Source organism: Anopheles merus, chromosome 3R (genome assembly GCF_017562075.2).
Source record: "Anopheles merus strain MAF chromosome 3R, AmerM5.1, whole genome shotgun sequence".
Classification (NCBI taxonomy): Eukaryota; Metazoa; Arthropoda; class Insecta; order Diptera; family Culicidae; genus Anopheles; species Anopheles merus.
In genome coordinates this window covers 14,054,024-14,081,308 of record NC_054084.1, presented here as the reverse complement: position 1 = coordinate 14,081,308, position 27,285 = coordinate 14,054,024, and the positions used below count along the sequence as shown (strand labels likewise).

At 41.7% G+C, this 27,285-nt stretch overlaps 1 protein-coding gene across 4 annotated transcripts in view; it reads left to right on the top strand.

The window, feature by feature from the left end:
• Positions 1-27,285, top strand: part of LOC121596958 (semaphorin-1A) — a 177,454-nt gene that overhangs the window by 143,037 nt on the left and 7,132 nt on the right. For all 4 annotated transcript variants that reach the window (XM_041922387.1, XM_041922386.1, XM_041922385.1 and 1 more), the window contains exons 3-12: positions 645-753; positions 3,635-3,830; positions 11,140-11,244; positions 12,027-12,115; positions 13,049-13,190; positions 18,846-18,967; positions 21,356-21,436; positions 22,353-22,498; positions 23,916-23,998; positions 24,111-24,254. In XM_041922387.1, the coding sequence (XP_041778321.1) occupies positions 645-753; positions 3,635-3,830; positions 11,140-11,244; positions 12,027-12,115; positions 13,049-13,190; positions 18,846-18,967; positions 21,356-21,436; positions 22,353-22,498; positions 23,916-23,998; positions 24,111-24,254 (1,217 nt within the window). The remainder of the gene's footprint in view (positions 1-644; positions 754-3,634; positions 3,831-11,139; positions 11,245-12,026; positions 12,116-13,048; positions 13,191-18,845; positions 18,968-21,355; positions 21,437-22,352; positions 22,499-23,915; positions 23,999-24,110; positions 24,255-27,285) is intronic.

The window sequence follows — 27,285 nt, the reverse complement described above, 5'->3', positions numbered from 1 at the left end:
GGGAACATTTTTCCATATTGCTTCCCTATTGTTGCTGTGCTGTGCTGTAAACTGGCCAACGTTTCGAGTTTCTTGTTGCCAAGCTCGCACCGAGAACTGCACGGATGGGAGAGGAGATTCTTTCAACTTCTTCCGTAATGACGTTCTTTCGGTGTGAAGCATTCGTTCAGCAGTTGAGCAGCTAGTTACGTTCCATTCTTTCCCTTCTTGCAACTGGGTTGTGGCGAAAAAAAAAAGAGTGCTGATTTCCATACACTCTCCAGATACGCGAGAGAGAGAAGAGCTTTTCCAAGTTCCAGCATAGCTTATTAGGAGTAAAATGGAGTAAACACCAGATTTGTGGTGGAAGCTATTCTCACGCGACAAAAGCAGCAAATTACTGCAGCTGCTTATCTTTCGACACTGTAAACGATGTCGCATAACTTTTCGGGGGGAGGGAGCATTTCGTTTCCATACCGTGACAAAACTGCCCCAAAAATTATTGTAAAGCATTCTCATTGTCCCTAATTTCGACGGCACTCGCTCGGCACAACCATGCACCTAAATGTCTTGCCACCTAATATCGTGGCCGGGCCGGGGATTTTTGTTGGCGCATAATTTAATACTATTATCTTTTCTTTCTCCCTTTCCCCCTCCCCTTACAGAAACATCGTCTACAATCTCAGCATCTACGACCTGGCGGAAACGACGCGTCTCTCGTGGTACTCCTCGGACGACGACATCAAGATGTGCATCGTGAAGGGCAAGGATGAGGTACGTTCGGTTTCCAAATTAGCGCACCAATGGCAAACGTTGTCAAGCACAGCGGTAGGAAACTGTTTACTTTTCTACTGTACGATACCGACTTATCCCTCGGAGGGGGGGTTTCATTCATAATGTGGCCCCTTCTGCTAGTTTGGTGTTGGCGGTGGACTCGCCTAGGCGATAATCAGGCTTTCCGATGAGCTCTAATCGCTCCGAAACATATAGCTCAAGTGATACTGTGTTGAAGATAATAGCTGGTATCGCGAAAGAATTGGTATAAAATTAACAGTCGTTAAAATTTAACCAGAGTCGTTAAAAATTGCTAGAATTTGGCATCGCGAACGCATTGAGTTCATTTGTTAATTTTAACGACTGGTCCTATGCCGCCGTTAAACAAACGACTGTCAAGAGCGTATGCGATACAAATTAACAGTCGTTTAATTGTACTGCTCGAATTTTTTCCCCGTGTTTGCCTATATGCCATTTCGAGCAGTCGTTAACTGTTTTGACGATCGTTTATTTTAACAGGAATGAACAACAAATGAACTCGGTTAAACCAAAATGAACTTTAAACGACTGTTAAAAAGAGTTCATTTATTCGCGATGCCGGCTAATGTTTCGTCGAGCTGATGCAAACAAAATCCGTTTGGGTTGGACTTTGGTCTTTGGACTTTGGATACGATCTTTGGTCTTTGGACTGCTTTCATAATTGAATACATTGCTGTTTCTCTTAAATGAAGTTTATCTGAACTATAGTTTAACTGCAATATTAGGTGTTATGCCGTTTAGATATGAAACGGATTTATAACGTTCAAAAGAATGCACAGAATCAACATCAAAATTAACGAAGGCTACTAAACGAGTAAATAAAGGTAATAAAATGTTTATGAAAGGTCAAGCCAGGCGGTTTTCTCATATTTAAAAGAAAAAATGTGTATAAAGCGCAACGTGTTAGAGTTTGGAATAAAGCTTTTAAAAAATATGTATTTTTTCTATTTTTTTTCTTAAATTTTTTTTTAGTTCAAAATGTTTCATAAAAATGGGTATAATATTCGATGTTGTATGTATCTGCCGGCTGTCGGATTATTTTTTTTTCTTGTCCACTGTATCTTTTTATCGCTGATCTCTGAGCCTGTCATGTTGAAGGACAAATTCGACGTGTGTGTGTGTATTTCTTTTACCACCAGACGTGAATGCAAAAGGATAAACAAAGTTTCGGTAGTGGAGGCGCAGCAGTTGGTAGAAAGCATCCTCCACCAAAGTTGCTGCTAACGATTTGGTTATGCAAATGACCTGTGATAACGTGTCACACTCACACAGTGAACGTGAAGCTTTTTCGGTGAACGAGCCGGAGGGTGTCCTTGCACGCCGCCACAAACCATCGGTATTGGCACCCATTTTCCTACCGCTTGTGCACGCGATGGCTCGGTGTCGAGCGCTCTCCCGGGAGTGTGTTGTGTGACCGAAAGCAATTTGGGCGCGCTCTGTGTTTGCTTATGACGCTATAGTAGTTGCGAAAATAATAATCCATAACAACGGCGGAGTGGGTGGAGTGTTACACAGCAGCCCCTGGCCCCAAAAAGGGGTTGGGGCCGAGAGGTAAAAGATATAACTGTCCAAATATTCTATCTCACCATTCAACTTAATTAAAATTATTCCAGCTGCACTAACAAAAGCAATGAGAACGCTGCCGAAGCGAAGCGGGGTGTGTATGTGTGTGTAACACTAGGATTTTATGTAAAGGATGGAGCAACACAGAATGAGACAGAGATAGGGGGAGAGCTTGTGTTCGTGTTTGAACAAATCCTATCCGTCCCGAGGACAAAGAGCGCTTTCTTTCGACCAATGCTTGAGGGCTTCCGGAGGTAGCAAAAGTGTTTGGCAATAGCTTTCTCCATGGGCGCACGACGTGTAATCTCTGTATAATAAACACATGAAAGTGGAGAATGGCCGGTAAGATGCTTTCAGTGGAATTGAAATTGAAAACGATTGCCAATGCGAAGGGGCAACTGTGTCTGTGTACGTAGAGCGGACGGAAGTAGCAATTACATAAGTCTTTGCGATAAACGATAGGCGTATTTGCTGCTAGAAAGTAGGATGTGATTGAGTGTAGGAAGCAGTTTTATTTGTGTTTAATGTGTTTTATAAAAAAAGGTGTATTTTTTTAGACATTTTACATTATTCAGGATAGTCCAATGTTAGGAAAATAAGCTCTTTTGATCCTGCAACGTGACAAGCAAATTTAGAAAGAAAAAAAAAAACCTTTTTGTTTGATTTTAATTTCTCTCCAATCCGTACCTTTTTTCTGTCCACCGAATGTTGTTTTGAGACCAAAGGAAAACAAATGTCTCAAAAATTTGATTGGATTTAAGCTTATTCCGGACGGTGCTGTGTTGACATAGCGTTATGGTGTCTCGCATGCGGCCCAACCTCTTCTCCCCATCTCAGTGTCAGTAGAGAGGTGACGAAAGTGTGTGTGTTGATCGATAGCAAAGAAAAATAGACACACATAATTTAAACGAGTTCTAAGGCAAACAAAGGCTCTCTTTATTCATACTTTTAAAACAAAGAAACACACAAAAAAAACCTTATCGCCCACAGGCGATCTTTGTGCCATTTTTGTACAATCCGAACAAGCGTGGCAACACGAATCTCGGGGCAACGTTTTTGCTCCCCGTTTGTTTGTCTTTCATTTGCATTCTGTGGCACTGGAGCGGCCGCCTCTCCTCCACACACGCTGTCACGCTGCTTGGAGAGTGTGAAGAACTGTAGCAAAAATTTTGCCGAAATTAATCATTCTCTTTGTTCTGTTCTCTGTTTTTTCTTCTTCTTCTTCGTTTCTGCTCTATTTCACCTGTCCCTTGGCGTACCTGTACGTGTGTGTGTGTAGGATCTATGCCAAAACTATATCCGGGTGTTGGCCATTCCGGCGCAGGGATCGCTACTCAGCTGCGGGACGAACGCATTCCGGCCGCTCTGCCGGACGTACTCCATCAACGGCAACAACTACACGGTGGAGACGGAAAAGCCCGGACAGGCGATGTGCCCGTACGATCCAACCCACAACTCGACGGCTGTGTTTGTAGGTGAGTAACGAAATTTGGCATTGCATGTGTATCACTTAAATTTGTAAACTGATTTTGTTTTTACTTTGCGTTTATTTGATTCTGTTTATTAATATATTTACCAATAAAATGATTAAACATTGAACATCGTTTCTGAACAACAAACGCTTTCAATTAAATTTGCTAAACTTTTATGAAACTTTTTATCTTTTAACTTTTTAAGTGGAGAAAATAATTCCAAGTAATTCCATTTAATGAGTAAATTACATGGTATTCATCCCGAAATCATTTACAATCGTTACCTCCTCATTTTGGCTCTGAGGCACCAATTTTTGACTCGTGTAGGAATCATGATAATTTTTTAAGAAATTTGAGCTAAAACCGTGTAATTGTTTTTTGAGAAAAAATAATTAAATTTTATTGATCCTAAAGCCTTTGTTTGCAGCTGAAAATACATGACAATGTTTTTTCACTGCATTCAAACATCCAAAATTGACATAACAATTGACATAACGTAAGAATTTATGTTAAATTTTTTCAATGAAATTATTCGCTACTTAACTTAATGTCAATAATTTCAGTACACACAGTTTCAGAACTTACGTAACATTTTGTATATAAAGCGATTGACCCATTGTCAAAAAAAGGTGCCTTTGAGGCAAAAAATGTGACACGCTGTCAAAAATTGGTGCCTTCGAGCCAAAAATAAGTGAGTTAGAGTCGAAATCTATCGGCAACGACTGTATCTAAGTCAGAGGTTTCCAAACTACGTCCTGTGGGCAGCATGACGCGGCCCTCGAAAGGCTATAATGCGGCCCGCGATGACTTTATGAAGGTCAATAAATAAATCATGTTAATACACAATAAATTGTGACTATTTTAATGGAAATAAAATTTTGGGCTTTTTCAAAACAAGAAGCAAGATTGAATATTAGAAGCTGAAGAAATTTATTATACTCAGCTAGCTTTTTTGTCCTTATCAAAACAAGATTTAAACATTCTTACATTTGATAGAAGCAACGTCAAAATGATCCTTAATAACCTTTTTTTTTGCAAAAGTTTGGATACCCCTGCTCTCTGCCGTTTTTCGTCTTGCTGCTATGTAAAATATGAATCGAGAAATATTACTAAGTTTACAAAAGCACTCTCTACAGAAACTTTAATCCATTTGCAAGGGATCTAAGTTACCCCTTTGTACAGCAAATAGGATCTGTCCGAAGGAAAATCAAAGTAACAACTGCATACCAAGCACACTGCGCACTGGAGCTAGTTCGTCACCAGGCCAGTGTCCGTCTCGCTGTCCACGCAACGATGAATGGTTTCAAATCGCTGCCTAACACAACACAAGCTTCTTTGCTTGTCCACACTTCCTTTCAGCACATCCATCATAGCTCAGCTGCAGAAAAGCAGCACATACACACACACAATCACATCCCCCCTGCCTCCTGTTTCCTCACGGGATAATTCATAAAGTTGGTGGAAAAATATGCATACAATTTCTGCACATCGCATGGTTTCCTGGTACCGTTTGCCGCCGCTTGCTGCGCCGCCCAGTCGGGATCGTCAAAAAAGAGACAACCCGGGGAAAAAGGCAACAAGACACACGACAAGGCAAAACTTTTTCCCATGCATCTTATTTTTCTTCCGCTATAGGGTGACCAGCGCCCCTTTTCCTCTCTCCCACCATCGTCACCTGCGTTCGTTCGTCCCGTGTGTTTTTTTTCTTCCCGCTCGTGAGCGCGGAGGACAACTTTTCCACTTGAACTGGCGCTTTCTTGACGGGCGCTTTTATGTTTGCCTTTCCCGTGTAGTAGTGTATGTGTGTGTGTGTTTGCTGTGAGCCAGCATGAGGGAGGGGTTTGCAATAGGGGTGGGGAAGTAACTTTATGGTATGCCGTGACGCGATGCTGCTGTGTGTGTGTGTGTCTCGGCTGCTTGTTCTTGTGCTCTGTTTCTTTGCACCACAGGTCGCTGCTAGGAAGGAACAAGTTTGTCCTGTGTTGTTTTTTTTTGGGTTCCCCACTTCCTTTCCTGCACCGTACACCGACACGAAGTTCACGGTTATAATCCCTCCCCCTGGCACTAAGGATTCTTTGCCACGGGTATTTGTCCTACCTGCAAATATGCATCCCCTTCCGTCATCTTTCAATAGCGGGCGTCGTCCACATTCCAGCGGTGGTTCGGAATACGCTGTGGACCAAGGGAAGGAAGCACCGTGCTGTGTAGAGGAGTAAATTTTCTTGCCCTTAATTTTGGAATTCTTTCCGGTAACGACAATTGCAAAATGACCAACAATTTCGCAGAAGAAGGGAGGAATGAAAACACAGACATACACACAGTGCCCTTATTTTGGCTTTTTGAAACATCTACGCGAGAGAAAACATTCTTCGTTCTTTGCGTTTTCTCGCAGTACATGATACAAAATGGCGAAACAACAGTGGTGGGGCGAAAAAAACTGCCCAAAGTGGGCGCTACGGAACTCTGTGGCAGTGTAGTAGAGTGGCACAGCTGTTCGTGGGTACCGCTCCTTCATTAGTCACACAGACCGGAAATCACGTAACCGTTTTACGTAACGATGGTTGGGAAAAAAAAAGTTAGCCGGAAGAAGCCCTACTTTGCCATGGTACAATTCTTTCGCCCTTCCTGCCGTCGCTCGCCGTAAGTTCCTTCTGTTCATGACGATGGTCAGTGTGTGTATGTTTTCTTTTTTTTACTTCCAAAAGTCCTGTTAGAAATGTGAAACGAGCGCTTGGGGGGAAAAAATATAAACCGCTTCTTTTCGTTTCGAACCGGAACCAGTGCTACATAAATTGGCTTACGAAGTCATGGGCGCTGACCGGATGTGGGTAGATTTTTGGGAGCGAACAAAATGGGAGGAAGCAAATTTAGCAAACAAAATAAACCTGGACCAGGCGCATTGAAGCAGGAAGCTACATCCTTTATTCAAACGACGGTGGGATCGTATGCAGTGTATGCAATGCTGAAATAATCATTTGCAATCCACATGTGTCTTATGTTATTGGGTTGTATGGAGCAAAAGCTATGTGCCGCTCCAGTAGTAGAGTTGTAGAGTAGGACGCTTTATTTCTTAGCATTCATAAATGTGATTGTACGATGGGAGGGCTGTAAATGAGGTTTTTATGATCTTGGTTATTGCAAACTCTTTAAATTACATTTGTAAATTAACAAAATGTACCATTTTTAGATCTAAATAATGGCTGGTTTTCCCTGTGATATGTGTAAAAAGTAAAAAAAAAAAAAAGAAAACAGAAACCATGAAGTGAATTGTTGGCATTATTTCGTCATTCGATTCTCATAAATGTTTTTGTTTTTGCAATAGTTGAGTAATTCATTATTTAAATTAATTGTTTAGTTACTATTAATGGCTAAATTGCAAAAATAGATATTCAACACAGCATTTCCCCGAGTTACGCGAATAATGCGTTTCAGGGACATTCGCGTAAGTCGAATATAACGTTATCATTCAGCTAAAATTTGACTGATAAAAAGTAATTTATGATTAAATTGAATAATTTAATGTTCATTATTACTTATTTCATACATTTCGTGTAGAAAATTCGAGTAATTCTGTGTATTTAGCTATTTCAAACTTTTAGAAAAGCTGCAATTTATTTTGAATTTGACAATTGTTGGAGGAAACTGTACCAATTTGACGTATGATCTGTCAAAACCAAAACTTCGCGTAACTCAAATTCGCGTAACTCAAGTGTCGCGTAACTCGGGAAAGAGTGTATTTATTTCAGCTTACTTTTTTATAGTTCTTCTGGCACAAAGTACTGGGCACCTCCATCAGCCCCTTATCAGCTTTGAGAATAAAATTGTAAGAAAATTATAAAAAACGACAAATTCACTGTAAAGAATTTTCTTACAATTATTTCGTTTTAAATTAAAATGGCCATTTAGGATGGTGAATATTTTCGAAACCACTGATACTAAATAGTTATGATACGTTTAATTGTCCATAAACTCCATAAAATCCTTGTGTACATAAATAAGCTTTGTGCTTTGTGTATACGATTGGAATTTGCAGGAAATTTTTTAACTGGAGTCAATAATTTAAAAAGCCAGAAGATAACCACTACTGGAAGTAATTTTTCAAATATTAGGAATGTATCCATCTTTAACAGTACATTACAGTTTCCGAGATGATTTTAAAGCACCCAACTCATGTTTTTCAAATTTCAAACGACACAGGGATGACCAAAAAAAAACAGAACAAAAAGCTTTATGCTCAAAACGTCTTTATCAAAGCACAAGCGCTCGTGCTGCAACGTGTTGTCGGTTTTGCTGTTTATGGGAAGCAGAACACAGGTCCCTCATCAAATATTCTGCGCCATTTTCTTGGTGCTACTGTGCTTCAAATTTGTTGCAATACCCGTGCGGCTCCGCAAATGCACTCCGGACGGCCATTTGGACTGGTGAAAATCTCATCGTTCGTTAGCTTGTTAGCTTAGGACAGTGTGGCAGTTTATTTTCTCGCGCAAGTAATGTAGATGTAACAAAAATAAAAAATGAAGACATGGCCAGCACCGAAAACGGATTTCCGCGGGCACGCCGGGATTGAGTCAATTTTTATGTGTGTTTGTGTGTGTGTATATGTGTCAGACGCTGTAGCTTTTATAAAGCAGGTCATAGCCGAAACAATGCATACAAAATGCCAAAAAAAAAGAAAAGGACGGGACGGAGGCAGTGATGCTTGTTTGTGGCCGTAAGCAAACTGGATCGGATCGAGCGGGGTCGTATGCTCTGCAAGGATTTATTACTTATTTACGTGCTCAATTTGCCGCACAGAAGTGAAGCCACACACACACAGTGAATGTAGTGGATGTCGTAGCTTATTTCGTTTTTAGTTTATTTTTGCAAACGGCTTTCATATTGTCGTGGTATTTTTCCTTCCCTCAAGCTGTTATGTACCAGTTGATAAAAAAAAAACCGCCACTGAAGTTACACTGAATGCTGAAAGCAGTATGAATTTAATTTGTTATCGTTTTCCAACATCCACAGTTTGCGACCGACATCGGTGGCGTGTCTGTGTAAATGTATCGACCAAATCCCTTCTCCCTTTTTTTGTCGACTGCCAGCCCTTCCTTTCCTCTGCGCAGTGTTGCCCTTCGATAGGACTGCCGTACACTGCGACGGATGGTGGTGCGGTAGCGCGGATGAATGCGGCGGCACGGTGTACAGTCGGTTTCCCGCAGGAATCTCATTATGCGCAGCCCAAAGCCGGGTTTGAGCTCCGGGTTTGATTTTGCCCTTCCCCTTTTAAATCGCAAACCCCCGCTAAACAAGAGCAACAAAAAACGTAAAGAGAACACACACAAACTCCCGCACTTACTTTAACCTATCAAAACACGAAATGAAATAAAGTAAGGAAAGGGGGAGCGAGCGAACGTATCGGTAGCTCAAGCGTATCAGCCATGACGCTGGAAATTACGACACTTGAACTCTCTCCCTAAAGAACGACGCAAACCGTGGAAAAGCGAAGGGCTAAAGCAGCAGCAGCAGCAGCCGCACCTTTACCCAATAATGCCCCGTTTACCCAGGGTGTGCGGTCATAATCTTCTTCCAAAGGGTCGCCATCATCCTTGCTCGCTGCTGCGTATTATGTGTATCCTTCCGGTGGAGGTTTTTTTCCGTTCAATCGGTTTCTGATCATTATCCATCAAGCGATCAACGCGTTTCTTTGCGCTTTGAAACAGTCGCCGACGAAGCCGTAAGATGCAATCACTGGCGGACTGGTTGGGGGTGAAAGGGGCGATGGATTTTCATAAAACCCGGCGCTATACCACCACTACCGCATCGCCATTCTCCTCCTTCCATGTTTCGTTCGCCGTTTTCGTTTGATGTCGAACGCAGCGGAAAAAAAGTCAATTTCTTGAGCGCGCGCGAGACGAGACGAAGAAAGCCTCGCTTTTGGCGCGCTTGCCACGGTGGTGCGTGTGCGTGGTGCAAGCAATAAACGAACCGAACGAACCGAACATACTCCTATATCATCGCAGATTAGATTCCACTTGCTGATTGTGCGTAAAGGCATATCGTATATTGCATTACAAACCGTAATGGGACCATGAAGTGTGTGTGTGTGTGTGTGTGTGTGTGTGTGTGTGTGTGTGTGTGTGTGTGTGTGTGTGTGTGTGTGTGTGTGTGTGTGTGTGTGTGTGTGTGTGTGGGATGCTTCTGGTGGTAAGGCGGGAGGAATTATGCGATGCAAAATGGTTAAAATAAGTTTTCGCTGGGGTCGTATAAGGACGCGTGTCTTGGTGGTTTGAAATAGATGTTGGTTATTGTGGCGAAAACTTTTAATAGCAAAAAAATAAAAATAATAATAAATGGAGACTTTCAATAGCAAAAAAGTCAGTAAAATGATTCACAATGGAATCACATATGTATCTGTTTTGTTAGATTGTACAGAACTAAACTAAAATGTTTACATTATTCATCAACTTTTATATTTTGTTGTTTTGCATATTTTTTTTTTGGTTTAGTTGTGTTTTTTATACTTATCAGGTTTAATGATTAATTATAAATTAAAGTTTTTTATTGTTTTAGTCTTCTGTTAGTGCTTTATTCATGTTCGATGCTTATTTTATGAACTCTGCTATAACATTTTGTATTAATGTTATTTTTTCCTGTTTTCTTGTTTATAATCCTTTGATAATAGTAATGGTATCAAATTTGCATAATCCTTATTGTACCGTTGTCATGGTAATTGTAACTATATTGCAATGTTACACAACTTTTCATCTTTTTTTTTTGTTTATTTACGTAGATAAAAATATAATTATGAGTTTTATTAATAAATTTCAAATGAGAGTTTCATCTTGTAGAGCCCTCTGTAGTTCTTTATTCACGCATTTTATTTGTTTTCTGAACTGGTCTTCTACATCATTTGTTATCAATGTTGCATTTTCTGTTTTCAAACAGGTTTTATTTTTTTTTGGTTTATTTACATTTTTTCTACTTATAAGATTTATTTATGAATTTTTCATATGTATTTCTTTTTTTTGTTAGTCATCTGTTATTCTGTATTGGCGCATTATGCTTTTTTCTGAATTGGTCTTTTAATTAATTAATGTTTTAATATTAATGTTTTTTTCTTGTTTTAAATCCTTTTCTTTTGATATATTATGTGATATTCTTTATTTTTCATGAAGTAGTCTCACATTTTTTCCTTTTTTTATAATACTTTTATTTTCTCATTTATACTTGAAATATTTCTTCATTTATAATCGATTGTTCTGACTTGTACCTACTATCAATGGCAATAGTGAAACTCATACACTGCTTCCTTTTTCTTCATACCTTACAGATAACGAGTTGTACTCGGGCACGGTTGCTGATTTCAGTGGGCTCGACCCGATCATCTATCGCGAACATCTGCAAACGGAACAGTACGACAGTCTCAGCTTGAATGGTAAGTGAAACTCCATGAAACGATAAAACCTTCCAAAAATGCAAGCACAAATCCAATTTGACTACCATTTTGTGGTTGTTCGTAGAACAACACAACGCATATCGTTCTTTGTTGCACAAAACCAGCTGAAAGCGTAAAGCTAGCTGTATCACCCTTTGTGTGTGTGTGCTGGTCATTGATCGGTTTGTTTGTTTTTCGTACCACCGAAACCGATGGTTATGGTTATGGTGCGCTAGTTCCACATAATCTACCCAGCTGTGCATGGAATAGAAAATTGCTTTCATCTGTCGGAAAATGCCTATTCACAGGGCACACAAATATTTTGCAATGCTACCAATGCTAATTGGAAAGTAAAACCAATCGTTTGCAAATCTACTTACGATACCACCTACCTAAATAATCCTGCATCGTTTGTTGTTGAACAGTTTTCCGCTTCCATATGCAAAACAATTTGCCTCGCAAACAATGCCAGCAAAAAAAACAAAAACTCTCTAAATAATTATTCGAATAATGTTCATACCTTTCGGTGCGCACGGTTGTCACCGGATATTGGTTGTCGAATGGATATGGCGATTCGATATCCCATAACTCTAATGAGTAATGCGACTGCCCCATCTGGCAGGCAAATAGTTGTCGCTTGCATTAGAATGAATAATTAATTGTACTCCCCCCTTAATCCTTCCCCTCTCCTTCCTTCTCCTACCACTCCCTTTCTGTGTCCTTTCCAAGGGAACGAGGCCAAAGGTGTAAATTGATCATTATCGCTTTCATAAATATTTCAGCGCCCAACTTTGTCGGATCCTTCACGCAGGGTGACTTTGTGTACTTCTTCTTCCGCGAGACGGCCGTCGAATTCATCAACTGTGGCAAGGTAAGTAGCGGTGTGGGACGCTAAGCATGGGGGCATGGGTGTGATGGCATGAGGTTTGCTTGTGCGCGCCCAACACTGAACGTGCCGGTTGTTCGGGTCCGCTCATAAATGGAATCCGGGAGCGCAGGGGTGACGAGGACTGGGTCTGGGTTTGGCTGCTTCTATTTCATTTCACAGACAATTTCTTCCATTCACAAGAAGTCGATCCCGGTGTGTTTGTCGCCGTTGTCGTCGCCATTAGCTCCGGACCCCGGCGAGACCGGCGGCATGTCGAACGATAATGAAATAACTTTAATTAAAGTGCTTCTCTTCGCTTGTTTTCACTTCTAGTTTTCTCACGTCGTAGTTGTCCTGGTTGCTTTTTTTTCTTCTTTCTTCCTCCTTCCTTTGCTTCACTTCAACTTGTGTACGCTTCCGCTGCTTGACTGGAAAATACGTGTTTTTTCCCGGTTGTTGTTCTTTCCTTGTTGCTCCTCGTACGCAACCGTTATGATGTTTCTGTTGCATCTCCTTCCCTTTTCTTCCTTTGGCGCTGATTATCACATCGCTTTCCTTTGCCTAGCCTTTGAACATAGTTTTTCTCTACGCTACTGCATTCATATTACTAAAGTTTTTATGCTAGCACCATCTCAACCCACTCCCTCTGCTCAACTGACCCGCTTTGAACATTACCATCCTGGCGTGAAAACAACGGCGACAAAAACGTGGTATATTGCCTCACGTTTGTGTGCGTCCTCATGGCGGCTTAACTAGGTTGGGAAGGGGGAAATAATTTCATTACCGTTTATGTCATCGGTGCTGTACCGTACTGTCAAACCCGTCCTCTGTCACATCCTGCCAGCGCTAGAAGCTAGTTTTTATGAATGGGCCCGATTTTAATTCTATTTTCTAACCAACACTATTTTTTTTTTGTTTCTATTTTCGATTTTTTAGGCCATCTTCAGCCGTGTGGCTCGTGTGTGCAAGTGGGACAAGGGTGGCCCGAATCGGTTGAAGAACCGATGGACGTCCTACCTGAAGTCGCGGCTCAACTGCTCCATGCCGGGCGATTTTCCTTTCTACTTTGATGAAATACGTAAGTATCTGGGTGGGAAAGCATTTCGGTAAACCGTGTGAAGAAAGTAGAAAAGCGATACGGTCAGGATACTCTTTTTTTACTATCGAAAGGTCTCCGCAGTATTGTTGAGGTATACATCTCTATTTCTTAATAATCATATTACTGTACTTTCACATAAAGTTGTTTATAAACTCAATGTTGATGATTCTTGTTTTAATGTAACGTCAGGATTGCTTATGTTGTGGATTTTATCAATAATTAATTATCTTGCGTTATGTGTATACCAAAAACAATCATGTTTACTTTTATTTTTTTGTATCAATAAACGTTTATTATTTTGTATAATTCTTCAATTTGAGAGTTCATAAATTTATATCCAATTTCGACCAAAACTTTAATCTTGTTTTTTTTGTACAATGGCATTATGGTAAGAATTCCGCTGATAGAGAAAATAAGTCTCAAGCGTTATGAATTGGAGCAAATCGATTAAATTTCATAATGATTTTGATTAAACAACGGTCATTTTAAAGTTACAAATTTGCAGTATAAGTTTCAAATGAAATATTAGGGAAAGTAGCATAATGTTGACACAGAATACAAAATAATTGAATTACCACTAAAATATTTAACAATTTCTCCTTTCCAAAAGATTCGAGAGGCATTTCATGTTAGGACGTACAATTTAATTGCTCCTAATTTGTATGGAAAGCACTGCAGTGCACTACAACCTCTACCGGTACTACCACTAGAATGACACTGTTTATTCTAGCTAAACAAAAATTATTGCAGAAAAGTTATTTTTGTATAAATATATTTTTAATTAACACTCTATATGCGTAGTGCAACCGTTATCAAATGCGATAAAAATAGATCACAATATCATCTATCAGTGTTAATTAACCTGTTCGATCTTTTATTTGCTTGTTAAGATTGCCAAAGTTTAATGTTTTAAAACGAATTTACATTTCACAATCCTAGCGTAAAGCTCAATTGACATTTCATGCTCTTTTGTCGGTTTAAATTTGTTGTCTTAGTAGCAACTTTCAAACATCATTTCATTTCAAGCGTGTGTGATTATCCATTGTTCGCATTTTGGGCACTTTATTGCACGCTTCGTGGCACGAAAAGTTATTTATTTTACGATTAACTTTATCACGATCCATTTGATTCGTTGCAACGAGCTCCATCGTTTAAAGCTCTTCCTCTTAGCCCGTTAGGGAAAACAGTAAATGCATCACATCTTCAATCCGATCCGATCCTTTCCTCAGCGCGTCAGCGTGTTCGGTACGGGTTGTAGGTAATTTTATATACTTTATTTTGGGCTTTTGCTCGGTTTTTTTTTCAACCATCTCACACAACCCTTAGCGCTCACCGCTTCCGTAGAGCGGACGCGGAGAGGCAGGGTAAAAGTTTTGGTGGTACCCACAAGCCAAAAGCTAAGGATGAAAATAAGACGTATCTTCTCCGTATTTGGTTGCCCGCGCTGAACATCCCCGGGAAACCCGAGAGTGTATGTGCAACCGGTGCAAAACTCTCCGGGTGCGCAAGAGGTGTACACTTCAAACTTCTCGCTCAGGAAAAAGAATCCCGGACCCTTGCAGAGAAGGAGAAGCGCGCGCTGGTGATTGCGCTCTAAACAATGGTGCGCAAGGGAAAGCGGGAAGCACTCGGGTTGATGGGAGGGTGGGAGGTTTGGGAAAATGAAATTGAATCAACAGCAGTTGAAAAATAGTTATCTAGGAAAATATTGAAAAGTCAGCGCGCGTGGTAGAGGAAGGGAAAAAAAAGCAACGACTCTGAGTGCTCCGCAAGGAGCGTGATCGTTTGGCAAAGGATCTTGCCGCATCATCCAGGAAAGCATGGGCTGTGAGGGTGTGTGTGTGTGTGTGTGTGTGTTGGTGTGGGACTTGTGGTAGGAAAAATTGAACACCATCACACCGCATCGTTCGTGAACCGGCGCCCCGTTCGATGGGAGATTGCTGCTGGCTACCCCCGTCAAGTGGAGGGCGCGTGTGTCGGACAGAGCAGCGTCATCAATTCGCAACTTCGGTGCAACTTCTGGAGCAAAACTTGCTAGAGCAAAACGGTCCACCGGGAGATACTGCACCCGGGAGGAAATTGCAGTGTTCTAAGCGACCGGTGCGGGCGATTGGCGCTTGTGTGGGCTTGGAAGAAGCGGAATAGACGGGAAAAAAGTTTTCAAATCCTTCTTCCTTCGATGTCTTGTTTTCGATCGAAACTCATTTATGTTGTTTGCTCTTCTGCTGGCTGCTGCTGGCTGGCTACTGTTAGTTCTTCTGCAGCGGAGCTGTGAAGTGGTGTTTCCTTTGCTCGTGCGTTTGACGCGAGTCCCATGCGGATGTGCCACTTTTTGCAGGCTTCTTCCTTCTGCAGCATTGACCTTTTCGCATTTGCAGGGTGCGGCTGAGGTGTGCGCCGCGTGTACGCGCGCCCGTAGGGGAAAGCGAGACGGTTTTTAGTAAACGCGTCGAACATTGAATCAAGCGGCAGCATTTTTGTTTGCGTTTGCCCGTGTGGACTGGTAGTGTGCACACTTTATAAATTACCTAGCCCCGGCGTGATGCGTCTTCGGTGGGGTCAGGTCTGACGTAAGGATGATTTCAAGATTCGTTTTGCCGCCCGGATGGTGCATTTCTATTGATTTTAGATATGAAACAAACAAAAAGAGTTTGGCGTCAAGATGATTTTATACGTTTCGAATGAATACAAACGAGAAAGTTTCGTTTGCTTTTATATTTAACCTCAAAGTTCATAATTGTAATGATTATTTTGCTGTTTGTTTTATAACAATTATAATTATAACAAATTTCTATTAACTATTGTTCCTACTTTGATGATTCGTCGGTTACTGTCTTTTGGACATTTCTTTTAAATTTAAAATGTGTTGATCCAATGATAGTTTTACAAACGGTCTACGTACACCATGTTTTAACATGGTTTAGGGTTACCTCTCTGATAATTATAGTGCATGATAAGCACTATTGATAGCATGTTAACCTGTCTCGCTATAGATGCTCGACATGGATTCAAGTCCGGTGTAGACCGAGCTCCGTATTATTAGTGTTTTAGGTATAGGCTTAGACCGATAGCGGTTAGTACGTCTGTCACAACGTGGTTTTAGAGGAGTTGTATTGCCATTTGTATATCCTTGCTATCATAAAAGTATATCTGATTATTTGTTTCGTGTTCGGTTTCGGATAAAATATTTCATCTACTCCGTTATTAATAAGTTCGGATACAAATTCAAATATCTGGAAAGTAAAAAAATAGCAATATATCGGATTATTTGATATAGCGGAACTTGGGGCAAGTGTGCCACCTTAAGCATTTCAAGTTATAACTCACTAAAACGTGTTTTTCAAAAGCCGATTTAAATCTCATAACCATTTTACATCTATTTCCTCACTTATAAATGAGTTTCGCTTGAAAAAAGTGCAAACAAAACAGTTTTTGAAGCGTTTTAAAAAGGGTTCAAAAAGACGTTGTTTTTTGGGCTATGGGGCAAGAGTGCCACTCGTATGGGGCAAGACGGCCACCTGGTTAAAATAACCGTGTTTCTTAGATAATTGGAAATTATTACGTTTATACCACTAGTATATGTATTCCTACATGTATTTAGTCCTCAATGAACCCTTTTTGACCACCAACTGTACCACAATATGGTTTGTTACTGTTCTGTTTTTTCCGGGGTGGAATCCGCTCACAATAGCGCACCATTCTGCAGCACGCTACAACAATGTTTACATTTTTGACAGCTCGCGCCTATGAAAGATGGTGGCACACTTGCCCCAAACAGAGATGGCACACTTGCCCCAAAAGTTGTAACTTTTTTGAAATTGAATTTTTCAGTGACAAAAAGAAAATTTTTTTCAACTAACCCCACAAAAAATTTGACGTTTTCTCAGCTATACGGTGGTGTAAATATTTTCTCGGTTGATTGTTCGCACGATTTTTGAGAGCTTATTTGGTTGGATTAAAAAATTATAATATTCTGCTCACTTTTGAAACTCAATATAAATCAGTTTAAAACAATGGGAAATATCGATTGGTCTATATGAAATTAGGCTCAGAATACCTAGTCATTGGAAAGCAACCAACTGTATACACAATTGATCATTAAATTAAAGTTTTTAAGGAAAAATGCTTGGTGGCACTCTTGCCCCGTATGGCACACTTGCCCCAAATTCCGCTATGATGTTGGAGGTTTTATTGCTGTAGATTATTTACAGCATGTACTTTTGGAATCACTCCCACCTTTACATTCATCACCTACCGTAAATGTTGTTCGAAACTGTAATAGGTACTGACACATTTAGTTTGGATAACATGTATGATCAAGTAAAAAAATCTAACGGATTGAAATCAAGAGATTGCGGATGCCAATTTTTTTTCGTCCAAAATTGGTTAAATTCTCTCTGCAGCATGTCTGAACAATGTTGGCAGTGTGTGCGGGCGCAACTTCCTGTTGAAATACATAATTTTCCTTTCCATAGAGCTTCTGCTAGTTTTGGGCTCCGAATCGAACTCCAAACATTACTAAAACTGGATTATGAGAAACGAGGAACATTAATTTGAGGCGCAGGAAGAATTTTCCTAAGTTGCTGTCGAAAACGACTCGATCATTTTGTGTGGTTGCTTAAGAAAAACAATGTTTTGTCCGAAAAAATGAATTCACGATCAGCATGCCGTGACAGGATCATCTTGCTTCTTTCCCAGCTTTTTTGCATGAATGATCCGGAAACTCAGTGAACTTTACGTTTTTCGAAGGCCCTAAGTCCAAAAGTGTTTGGTGCAATATTATGAGCCGATCGGTAGAACTTTTTCAGGTCTTTTTTTTATTTTTCTTATTTTGTTGAAAGGGTTTCAATCTCCTGTGACTCTCGGATGCATTCTGCGTCCTCACTCCCGTTCTGTTTATAGAGACGTGAGTCATCTCACTCAGAGTTTGCCTTTCGGTTTTCGAACGGCATTTTTTCTAATGACTGTGCAACGTTACGTCGAATTCGTTCCTTCACAATCACAATAACATTTATCTACGTCCGTACCGAAGTTTTATGATCAGATCTTTCTCTGTCTTCTAAAGATGATGGTACCTTTTGGTCGTTTTATAAACGATATTGCGCTCAATATTATGAGGCTTGAGGCTTCTGAATAGAGCGCCAGGGTGATCATCCCTTGAAACATATTTCACGACAATTTCTCTTTATTATTTAATTACGTTTTAGAATTAAACAACAAGTAATTTAGGAATATAACTTATCATATCTGTTAGTGTATGGATGCAGCCAAAAGCTGTCATTAAAACTTTCACAAAATATGATAGCAGCATGTTGTAAAACAAGCGCAAAAATTTGTATCTAAACTAATTGATCACGGAGTAAATTATTCATTTTATGATTTCGTCGTCCTTCAAAAATTCGACAACATTTAGTACTTTTTATTTTCAAAATTATAATCAAACAAATCTTGGTTGAAAACGTGATCAATACAAAATATGTGATAAAAGTAGATAAAGCGGTGTTTTTTTTTAATCAACGTTTTGAAATCGTCAGGCCGATTTTAGAGAGGATAAAACGATCTTAACGAATTTATGTAAAACAATGCTCAAACACATCTGTAAATATCTTTTCTTCATGATTTTTTTTTCAACAGAATCTACCAGCAACCTCGTCGAAGGCAGATATGGACATGCCAACTCTAAGCTGATCTACGGCGTTTTCTCAACGGCACCAAACGCTATTGCTGGCTCAGCAATATGTGCATTTTCGTTACAGGTAAGCTTAACATTGTCTAAGAAAAAAACAGTACATATTCCCCAATCAACTACGTTGCTTCGGTTGGGAGCAACTTAATAGCTTGAAACGTTATCGGGCCAATTTTAAATTGCCTGAATATGTACAGCCCTTTTTTGCGTGTACTGCCACGTGCAAAACAATCAGCTAAAATCGAAACATTCCTTGTACGTTACAATAATGGCTTGCTTCCAACTAAAAGCTGCTTGTGGTGTTCGTTACAGCGTAACGTATCAAACAATTTATGAAAAATTGTTTTCATTTCATTTTTTTACAATCATATTTTCCATACACCACAAAAGGTGCAGCTCTCGAGCATACCGTACAATAATGAACAGTCCGAGCAAACACAATACCAAAACATTCGCTGTACTGTTGGCGCCTGCAACCACTTGCTTCAACGGGATGCACCAAGCTTTTCTAGGCAACATATCGCCCGCCATCATCGATCAGTAGTTGCGCCTGCATTTGATAGGGTTCGGCCCCATCCCCGTGCAAGGGTGGTAAAGAATTTGTGGCAAACATTTTGTATCGTTATCGTCCAGCATGCACCAGTGTGCGTGTCTGTGTGTGTGTGTGTAGGTGTGTTGTATATCGAGGGCATTCTCGGTGTCGTATGGCGATGCAGGTCATTTAATGAAATTTTATTCCATTAGCCAAATTGGGTTGTGCGGCTGCCCGCCTAGTCCCTGGCCCACCGCCGGTGTGCCCAATGCATCCAATGAAATATCTGCTAATTAAAACGAACCCTTTCGTTGGGACAAGTACCGGGAAACATGACGCGATATGCAGATTTAATGCACCGATTGTGTGTTGGGTGATGAACGTTTGAAGCGCGTGTATGAGTAGAGATAATAGAGGCGTCTGGCCGAAATGTTAGAGTTTATCTGTTTATCCCGAAATGTGCAATTTATTATCCATTGATTCTGGAGGTTGCTAAAAATCGATACTTCTACGAATGAACAGGATGAATATAGACCCCACACAAAAAAGCACACGCAAAAATAACTCTCTAATCCCAATGCCTTTCAACCACGCGCACTTCAATCATCATTATCATTACTTTTCCATTGCCCTAACGCAGGGGACCGTCTCGCCAACATCATTAACCGTTCGAATGAGGGGAAATGAAAGATAGAAAAAAAAAAGGAAATGATGGGACCTCGGGACCAAACTTCCTGTTGGACGTTATCAAAGATGATTGATTTTGATCGTCTCAATTCGTTCGGGAGAACGCCCAAGGAAACCGCACCAAAAGGTGCAGAAAAGTGGCTTTTCCCTTTCATTGCGGAAGGGAATCTTTTGGTGGCTTCTCTCGCAAATGTATGTCCAAAGAAAGAGGTGACCCTGGGGCGGGAGGAGGAGGAGTTTCGCTAATGACCTGTCCGCTCGTTAGACGATTGATGGACGGGATTTAAAATTTCATTTAAAGGAATTTTCCCATCTCAGCAGTACCAACTCACTTTAGCATTTTGCCGCTGCTTCTGGGCATGATGGGCGTAAAGTAAAAGTTAACCGCTTCTTGTGCTTCAACTTCAGCTCGGAAGATGGTGCTATTAATTATGGTGCCACGGCGGTGGCGTTTCCAGCACATAATGTGACACTGCAAGGCGCGACCACGGTGATCAATTGATCGGTTTTGCTCGTTTGTGCGTTGAGTCGTAGTTACGGGGCAAGATGGTTTCGTTGGCAGCCGGTTTTGTCAATGAGCGTGCCACTAAGAAACCTCACTAATTGAGCTGATTTGCTTGTGTAAAATAAATAATTTCAATAGAAATTAAGAAACAGAAACACTTCAAAGAGACAGACATTGCTTTACGCTCTTCCGTTTTGCCGCAAATCGGGAACGCACTTTTTTCCTCCCTGTGTGTAGGTTCATCCTTTTCAATTTTCATCACTCTCAGAAAGAAAACCTCCACATTAATACCATTAAGCAGAGGGGAGGGGGCGGGGAACCACCAGCCCATTTGTCGGTGGGCTTGACATTACTTCACGAAATTGCCAAACCGCGGAGGCGGATCATTTTCGCGGAGCTTTCGTGGTTTTAACCTCCGTCCCGGTTCCCGCGTGACCTATTTTATCTGCGTGGTGGCCTCGTACCGTGTCCAGGCTAAGCTTTTGGAGCGGCCGGGCCCGGGGGAAAAGGTCTCTGTTTTATGAGGGTATGTTTTTTTGGGAGGGGGTAATATAATAATAATCATCATCACCGTCATCACGTGTACGATATTTATATTTTTTGAAGCGCCGTTGCCCGTGTGCGGGTGGGTGGCACAATGTTCATCAGCATATTGAAGATAAATCGCATTAAAATGTAATTTTCTTGATAAACGATAGTAACGACCGTTTTCTCTCTGTTTCTCTTCTTTACAGGAAATTTCCGACACGTTCGAGGGCAACTTCAAGGAGCAGAGTGGACTCAACTCGAACTGGCTGCCCGTAAACCCGCTAAATGTAAGTGCAACGCGATGGCGACGGATTAAAGCACCTTTTTTGTTTGTAGCCAGAGAAGCACTTTGTGTATAGCACACACACACATACACACGCCGATTATAATCCGTTGAGCGAAAGGTGAAGAGAGCGAAAAGCTAGCAACATCCTTAAACCCACTAAATATGGTCAGGCGCTAGTAACTAGTTGCCGATTTAGCGATAATTGCTTGCGATAGTAATCTGATTAGAGTTTTGCGACACAACCATAGTGTGTGTGTGTGTGCAATCAAGTGCTGGACAGGGCTGACTGCTGCTGCTCATACGCTAAGCTCACACGGATCCGCCTCGACTGACAAAACTGTCCACCCACTTGCCCACTCAGACAAAAGTTCACATCCCGGCACCGCGCAGCGCCCTGTACCCGGGGATAAGAAGCAGAATTTACCCACTAATTGGATCAAAGCAATGGCGATGTAAACGATGCAAGCGCGCAACGCCATCAAAGTCCAGCCATCACTGGCCGTTTGAGCGCCGATGGATAAAGGATGCAACGCCGGGAAGTAGTACACCGACCAGCTGCAAACTAATTAGTGCAAACGGGTGCGCTTATGCTGCCTAATTAAAATAAAACCAAACAACCTCCATCCGTCCGCTTCGCTGTTTGCTGGTGTGTTTGTTGATGTGAACCTTTGCCCTTGCTGGCGGCAGGCGGCACACTTTACTTAATGCGATCTCTGTGTGAGCTCGCTGTGTCGCAGTGTTTATCCTGTCAATTTTTGTTTTTTCCTTCCGACTGTATGTCCTTTTTGGTGTGTGTTGTGGGTGCAGATTTCCTCCCCGAATGGAAAACGATCGTCCCCCAGCTAAGCACAAATCTACCATTTTATTTACTCGTTTTATACCTCTTCTTCTTCTTCTCTTTTCTCTCTTCCAACTAGGTTCCCGATCCGCGGCCCGGCTCCTGCCACAACGATTCGCGCACACTGCCCGATCTGACACTCAACTTCAAAAAGACCCATTCGCTGATGGACGAAACCGTGCCCGCATTTTTCGGCTCTCCCATCCTGACGCGTGTCAGCACGATGTAAGTGTGTCTGTCTGGCTGTGTGTTTGTGTGTATGTGTGCGCGTTATTTTATGAGTGCGAAGTGCTGATATCATATCAGCGTGCACAGGAACGTTTGAAACAGTGTTTTGCATTAATGCGCTTCCGCTCGGTGAAAAGTTGGGTGGGGGGAAGAGGTAAAGAAAGGAGGCCACGGGGTATGGCAGGTAGATATAGATTAAACCACATAAAACCTTTTTGCTGCTGGCGAAAGGTACGGTGAGCTGATCCGATGTTTAGATTTAATTGGACGCTTTACTCCTCGTACCTCCAAGTTTATCGCTTTCATCATCGTAATAGAGGGAAAGGGAAGGGCCAGGCGAGCATTATGGACCCGGGGGTAATGTATTGGATATACATTTTATGCAAAACTGTTACAGAGGCCGTCCGTGCTTAACATAAAAATGCAAAGCAATTTCTATTTGATCATTCAAACTGTTTTGCCCGCCGGGTTAGAAAATGTTATGCTAGGAGAAGTTATTTTTAGATGCTTTTGCTTGGCATATCTAGTTACGTGAACAGTAATTGGAAGAACCGGAATTTAACAAAAATACAGAGTCATTCAAATAATTATAATCTAATGTTTGATATGAGTTCGTCAAATTTAAAGCAATCGTCCGCAATGCCGTCCGCGTGTTGCAGGGTTTTCCTAGTCACTTTCGAATGTAAACATTGTTTTTCACCGCGTGCAAAATGTTATTCCACATCGATCTGTCGTTTCATTTCTATAATAAGAATTTGTAATTTCTTAAGCATGATTTTCAACATATCTCAACTGTCAACGGGTGATGCGATCCGGTTTCAAGCCACGGTGAAACAACGATGGCAACAACGCGATGAAGTGTTGAAAATCGGTGAAGAAATGAACAATTATTGTGATAGAAATGAAATGACAGATTATCCCTATCGAATGTGCACATAATTATTTACCGCGTTCAAGATGTTTTTCAACAGCTCTCAGATGGTGTATTTGCTTCATAATAAAATTTTAGTTTTTACACATGCTTTTCAACACATCACAAATAACTGTTAAGCTCAATCTAGCTTAAGACGTGTTGAAAATCAGGCTGAAGAAATCATAAATCATTATGATAGAAATGAAACATAATGATTGATGTGAATTAACATTTTGCACGCGTTCAATAAAAACGTTTACATTTGAAACGGACTTGGAAAACACTGTAAAAACGGCCCTTATTGGTTCAAAAATTCATCTAATTCTAAAAGTAATTTACAAGAAACTCTACTTAGAATATCCCTATATCTTATTGGATATAGGATAATGACATATAAGGCGTAGTTTTTGCTCCTTACACTTATCCAAAAAGCTCATGGGATAGGTGAAAGATTTACAAATAAATACATTAATTAATGGAAATCTAATGATCGGTTTACAGGTATCGATTTACTGCGATTGCGGTGGATCCACAAATCAAGACTCCCGGCGGCAAGACCTACGACGTTATCTTCGTTGGTACAGGTAAGTTAACTTATTCGGAATTGTTTTTTTTTTGCGCCAAAGAAACAACAATTTTCTGATCAAAAACAACTTTAATCATTCACTCGTAACGTTCCACTCTTGTTCATTCCAGATCATGGGAAAATCCTCAAAACGGTTAACGCCGAATCGGCCGACTCGAACAAGAAGGTAACGTCGGTGGTGATCGAGGAAATCGATGCACTTCAAACGAACGAACCGATCCGGACGCTGGAAATCGTTCGTACAACGCAGTACGGTAAGGAATAAAGCACGATACGGGTGGCCGTAGTTCCTCCCTTCCACAAGTCCTCCTTACAATTGCATCCCGCCCTGACAGAGGGACACAAAAAGTTTGCCCTAGCCGCGTAGAGCCGCGGCCGTGTTTGATCGTACTGAAAAGAGGTGCTACTACCTCGCAACAACAGCAGGGTGCGTGTGTATGTATGTCCAGGTGTCGGTCAGTTTGAAAATCATCATCGTCCAATTGGAATTGGACGACGAAGCGTTTCACCGAGCGCTGCGCACCAAAACACAACAGCGCGATCGTTCCTCGAACTCCCGGCGCGAAGCCTATTTGCATTTTTCCAATTTATTTTCCTTTGCCCTTTTTACCCGACCGAATCGGCAGGAGGCTTTTTCGGAGAAGAATTGTTTTTCCACGCGAAGAGCTGTGTGTGTCAGCGTTTGTTTGTGTTCAGTTGAATTGAAATTTTCACGCTGTGCTAACCTTTTGCACACGTTCGCGGCACTGCCCACTCGAAAAAGGAACGAGTGAGCTTTTGAAGCGGTTGGAATCCGATCGGCTGGAAGAGCCCAGAAGAAAAAAAGAGATGCAAAGTACAATAAATACCACCAGCAGTAGTAGGTCAGTTTGGTTCGGAAACGGAAACCGTTCACCAACAAAAAAAAAAAGCCTGACTGAATGTTTTCTGTGCGCAAATTTTGGCGCACACTTCCCTGACGCCGACTCTGACTCTCTTCTGCACCATGTTAATTCAATTTCAAGTCGAAACATAGGAAAATTTTCCCATGCAGCGATTCACAAACGAGCAAAAGAGCGACACACACACACACATAGAGAAACACAATCCAGTTTGATGAGGGCACAAAGCAAATTCCACTGCTCTGCAACCGCTCTGGGATTGTGTAGAGTAATATAAAACTGGACATTTCCCAACCCGTTTTGCTGATGGACACAAACACCACACACACACACACACACATACACCCGCAGAGGTAAAACACACCTATCGGAGCGACCCAAAAACTGGCCACTGTGCTCCACAAAGCGTTCAAAGCGTTTTGTGCTACACCACAGGCACACACACATACACATACATCCCCATAGTGGAGCACCCGTCTGAAACGAAACGTGGCATACTTTGGTTTTGTTTCGCTTTGCACGTTTGTCACTCACCCAAAAATAAACCCCCCCCCCCCCCCCCCCAAAAAGGAGATGGCAACCGGGCGCGGCGTCTACATTGGAAAATTGTTTCCGGTAAATTCTCCTGCCCTTGTGCCCAACTATATCCCACCCATACAGGAGCGTGGTCTGCATCATGCCCGTGCTCATCATCATCATCATCATCGGTTCCGATTATACTCGTACGGCCATTCAAGCAGTGGCAACGATTCCTATGGGAAATAGAAAAGGGGGAATGATTATCGTAGTCGTTCAAATTCGTCCCAAAACAAAAGGAAGAAAGGGGTATCCGGACAGGAGGGGCAAGGATTCAGTTCGGATGAAATCCGTCCAATCAAAAGAAACAAAAACAAGAAAAAAAAAAGGAATCACCGAAGGATAAGATGGTGCCAAGCCAGCCAGTGCCCGGGTCCGGCGGTGCGGCATGACTTTCTTTCTTTTTATGCCAAAAACGGGTTTTATTAAATCGAGAAACAATCGATCGCTCGAAGTTGGCGGCCACGAGATAAACCAAAGCACCGTGTGGGGTGCTGAAGGGGAGTGAAAAAAAGGGAAGCGAGCAAATTGGTGGAAATCGATAAGGAAGAAATGCGATACGTTGACAGCCGGGCCCGCACGCGGGCGTTGTTCGGCATTTTAGATCACAATCAGGGACGCCGGGTTGAAAAGCCGGCGTCCACCCCCATTGGTTCCTTTCTTCTCCACGCACCCGTACACACACACACACAGAGAGCGGGATACTAATGATCATCGTGGCATCGTCACACTGATGACCACCGATTTGACAGTGACGCAGTGACGGGGACCCACCACCAGATGGAGAGGACATCCGCATCAGGTTTGTTGGCGCGCATTGATTTGCTGCTCTGGGAGTTGACACAGAAACAAAAAAAAGAAGCATCGCGCTGTGTTGGATGTCCTGCTGGGCTTTTCGGGGCATTATCGATTTTTCGTGTACCGGTCCCCGTAATTGTGGTCGAATGTACCTGGCAGTGGAAAGGAGTCAGGATCTTCCGGGTTCTTTTTTTTTTTTTTTTGCCGTGCAGATCCAGTTTCTTGCGGGCTGCAATATGTACGTGCCGCCATCCTTTGCTGTGCTGTGTCTTTCAGCGCTGCCAAGAAGATTGATTGGACACGCAAAGTCAACGTGCACACTACGGTGTGGCTTAAATTGTGTTTATTTCGGTCAATCAATATCAGATTTATTTTATTTGGACCGAATTCAGTTACGCTCTTTGGGCTCTGAGGCCTTAATGTTTTACCAAACGAGGCGCACTGAATTTAATAAGGCCGCCGGCGCTAGTTTGTACACTTTCTTTCGGTCGAAGTGTTTAGCTTATGATCGTCACTCGGCTCGAGCGTCTCGAGTTGATAAAACAAAGCGCATGTACCTTCTCGGTTTCAGCCTGCAATCAGCTCTCTGCAGTGCCACATTTCCCACCACGCCCCAAATTTACACGGCTGGTCAAACAGAAACTGAAGTTTATAATTTAATTGATGTTTACCTGACAGAAAGAATCCGCTGTGCGTTGTGCTAAGGCAAAAAAGGAACATGCTCTGTAGAGGATTTTCACTCCTCCAAGCAAGCAATCTCGTTGTGTGTTTCTTCTGTCAGGTGTGTCAAAGGACGCACGCTCTGCTTCTTCGCTCGGCGTGGATGTAGGAAAGAAAAGCAGCCCTGAACTAAAAAAGCCACGATGACGACGACGACGACGACCTATGGGTGCCGCTGAACGAACTCATAATTAGGCAGTAATTGGAGTAAAGTTGTGAAACGAAACACCGGGGATGTGGGTAGTGTGCTGGATGTGGATAGCTGTGTACACGGAAAACATGTTATGTGAAGATGTTTCGTATGTCTTGT